The sequence below is a fragment of the Montipora foliosa genome, chromosome 3, assembly GCF_036669935.1.
Source record: "Montipora foliosa isolate CH-2021 chromosome 3, ASM3666993v2, whole genome shotgun sequence".
Taxonomy (NCBI): domain Eukaryota; kingdom Metazoa; phylum Cnidaria; class Anthozoa; order Scleractinia; family Acroporidae; genus Montipora; species Montipora foliosa.
In genome coordinates, this window is record NC_090871.1 from 32710893 (window position 1) to 32713392 (window position 2500).

The 2500-nt window shown below is 38.9% G+C and overlaps 1 protein-coding gene across 2 annotated transcripts in view; it reads right to left on the reverse strand.

Annotated features, from left to right (window-relative positions):
• LOC137994762 (galactosylceramide sulfotransferase-like) overlaps positions 1–2500 on the reverse strand; it is a 7395-nt gene that overhangs the window by 4730 nt on the left and 165 nt on the right. The window contains exons 1-2 of one of the 2 annotated variants that reach the window (XM_068840365.1): positions 1022–2500; positions 179–427 (exon numbers count right to left, since the gene is read on the reverse strand). The exon at positions 1022–2500 is cut by the window's right edge and continues 165 nt beyond it. In XM_068840365.1, coding sequence (XP_068696466.1) covers positions 179–427; positions 1022–1188 — 416 coding nt within the window. In that variant the 5' untranslated portion in view covers positions 1189–2500. Of the gene's footprint in view, positions 1–178; positions 643–1021 lie in introns of both variants that reach the window. The other variant, XM_068840366.1, reaches the window with a different exon arrangement.

The window sequence follows — 2500 nt, forward strand, 5'->3', positions numbered from 1 at the left end:
GCCACCTCTCCCCCTAAAACAATGTTGAGACACGGTTATTTGCAATTCATCTTGAACAACATTGATTGTTATGGTGGGGCTGTGGGGGAAGGCACTGTTGGCCTTCTTTTATAGTTATGGACCGAAAGTTTAAAAACCAAGTCTCAAATTGTTTTGTCAAGGATTCCGGGCATCTCACTTTCTATTTGTTTGTTTTCTTGTAGGCTCTGGATGTCCATCATGCCACAGCACGTAATCCTCCACACCCTCCAATTCAAGATACCGTCCCTGTCCATAGTCTAGTCCAGTGTCCTGTGCTACGGATGGAGGAAGGTCCTCGTTAGTTTGATTGGATTCCAATTTGTCCAGAATCATTGCTTTGATTGATTCCGGTGTCTGGTTGTAGTCGATGTCATCTTTCCAAACCCATCCGTCAGAGACGCGAAACCTGCAGGTATTAAACATTAGCACGTAATAGAGTGCTTGTGTCAAGTATCCCCACAGAGCCCTGAAGGGTTGTATAACATCCACATTTAGTGCCGTGGAGTGGGAAAAGTGCACTTTTCTTCTTGAAAAAGTTCTTCGAACGAAGCACGAAGCGCCAAGTCAAGATTATGGAAGGGATTTGTAAGCTCGCTGTCAGTACTTTAGTGTACGGTGTCACTGCAAATAAACATGGCGGAAACAATGTATCTTGTATCGCGATCCGGAAGAGGAAAACCCGTATACTTTGTTTCTTTGAAAATAGCAACACCCCTCAAAAAGATATATTGCGCAACAAATACGGGAAGCATGGTCGACTATTCGGTATCTACTTAACATACAATAAAAGGCATATACATCCCAGCTTCCTTCTTTTATAAAATGTTTATATTTTTATATCAACAACAGATGTATATGATGAGGAAATTTGAAGGCAAAACGTTTTCCATAAGGGTTGGCAATAATAGTGAACAAGGTTTCGTCATTCTTTGGAAGAAAGGAGATAAGTTACGGACGCAAGTCAGTGGTTTTACTTCCGAATTATGAAATATGAACTTACCTTAAGGGAACCTCAACAAGACTATCATCATATCTTAGAGCAGGCAAAGTTATGCCAATATCTTGATAGAGCACAACATAAATAGCACAGAGTATTACACCACACAATGCAAGGTGGCCACGGAGAATCCGGCTAAATCGAACGATTCGACGGACTAGTAATGCCATTATAAGCAAATAACTTGTATAAAAGCAGAGTGCTGTGAAAATAGCCGCATGCCGTTTACGGAACTTGACGAATTTATTCCGGTGTCAAATCAGCGTCTAGTAGTTTGGGAAGATCTTGAGTCAGCCAGAATGCCATGAATTTGTTACTGTTCATATTAGAGTGGGAATTTGAGAGCCGCCAGGTAGGAAACAGGTATCAAACAATGGCGATTGTCTGGTACCTGCGTCACCGGATGGCACTTCTCATCAACTTATCTAGTCCACAATGCTTTGTTTGTTTCATTTAGAGCTGAAGAGAGCAGACCCAATGACTATGCCATGTTCCGGGAAAACTAACCGTTTACCTTAAGAGTTTTCGCTTACTTTCTGCGGCAGGTCTTAAACAATTTTAGACAACTTTCATCGGATATTTTTGCTATCACCGATAAACGTCAACAAGCCCAACTCCTCTTCATCTATTCCGGCAAGTTTGTGACTGAAAGCTGAAGTCGTTCACGGGAAAAATAGAGGTTAACAACGTCAAAGATGGCTTTTAGAACTCAGATTGCAAGATTTAATGACCGTGCCTTCTTGGGAAAAAAAAGGTCCGCAATACGTACTTGTAAAATAAATAAATAAATAACCTTTATTTAAAGGGGGTAACACCTATTACTATAAAAGTATTCTCCCTAGTGGCCCTCTAAAAACAAAAATATTGAATAGAAATTACAGCAATTAAGATAAAAGCCTATAGATAAGTAAAATGGAAAATCTATTTACAAAGATATTTACAATGATATTAAAAAAATGTTAAAAATCAGAATAGCTTTTTAACTTTAAAATTATCCACCGTATAAATTAGGGCAGTGTTATTAATTAGTGTAGATTTCATGGAGTTAAAAGAAGCCGTTGGGTTTAAGTTAAGAGCATTGAGGTCTTTTATGGTGGAATAAAAGAATGTTCTTCTCATTGCTTCGGTTCTTGGTTTCGGTAAACGGTATGATGTTTTAGCTCTTGTGGGATAATTGTGCTCAAAACGAAAGTTGTCCAAAATTGCAGTAAGGTATTCTGGTGCTCTTCCATCAATAACTTTCTTTAAAAGACCGAGTTTTTTAATCTTAAACATTTGATCGATTGGCAGCCACTTAAGCTTTTGAAAATTATCAAAAGATCGTGCATCCCAAGGACTGTCCAAAATTAATCGAGCGCAGCGTTTTCGAAGTTTAAACAATTGGTCTAGGTTGGTTTGGCTACAGTTGCTCCAAACAGTACAACAATACATAAAGAGTGGTTTGATACTTGCATTGTAGAGAAGCAATCGATATTTGGTGGG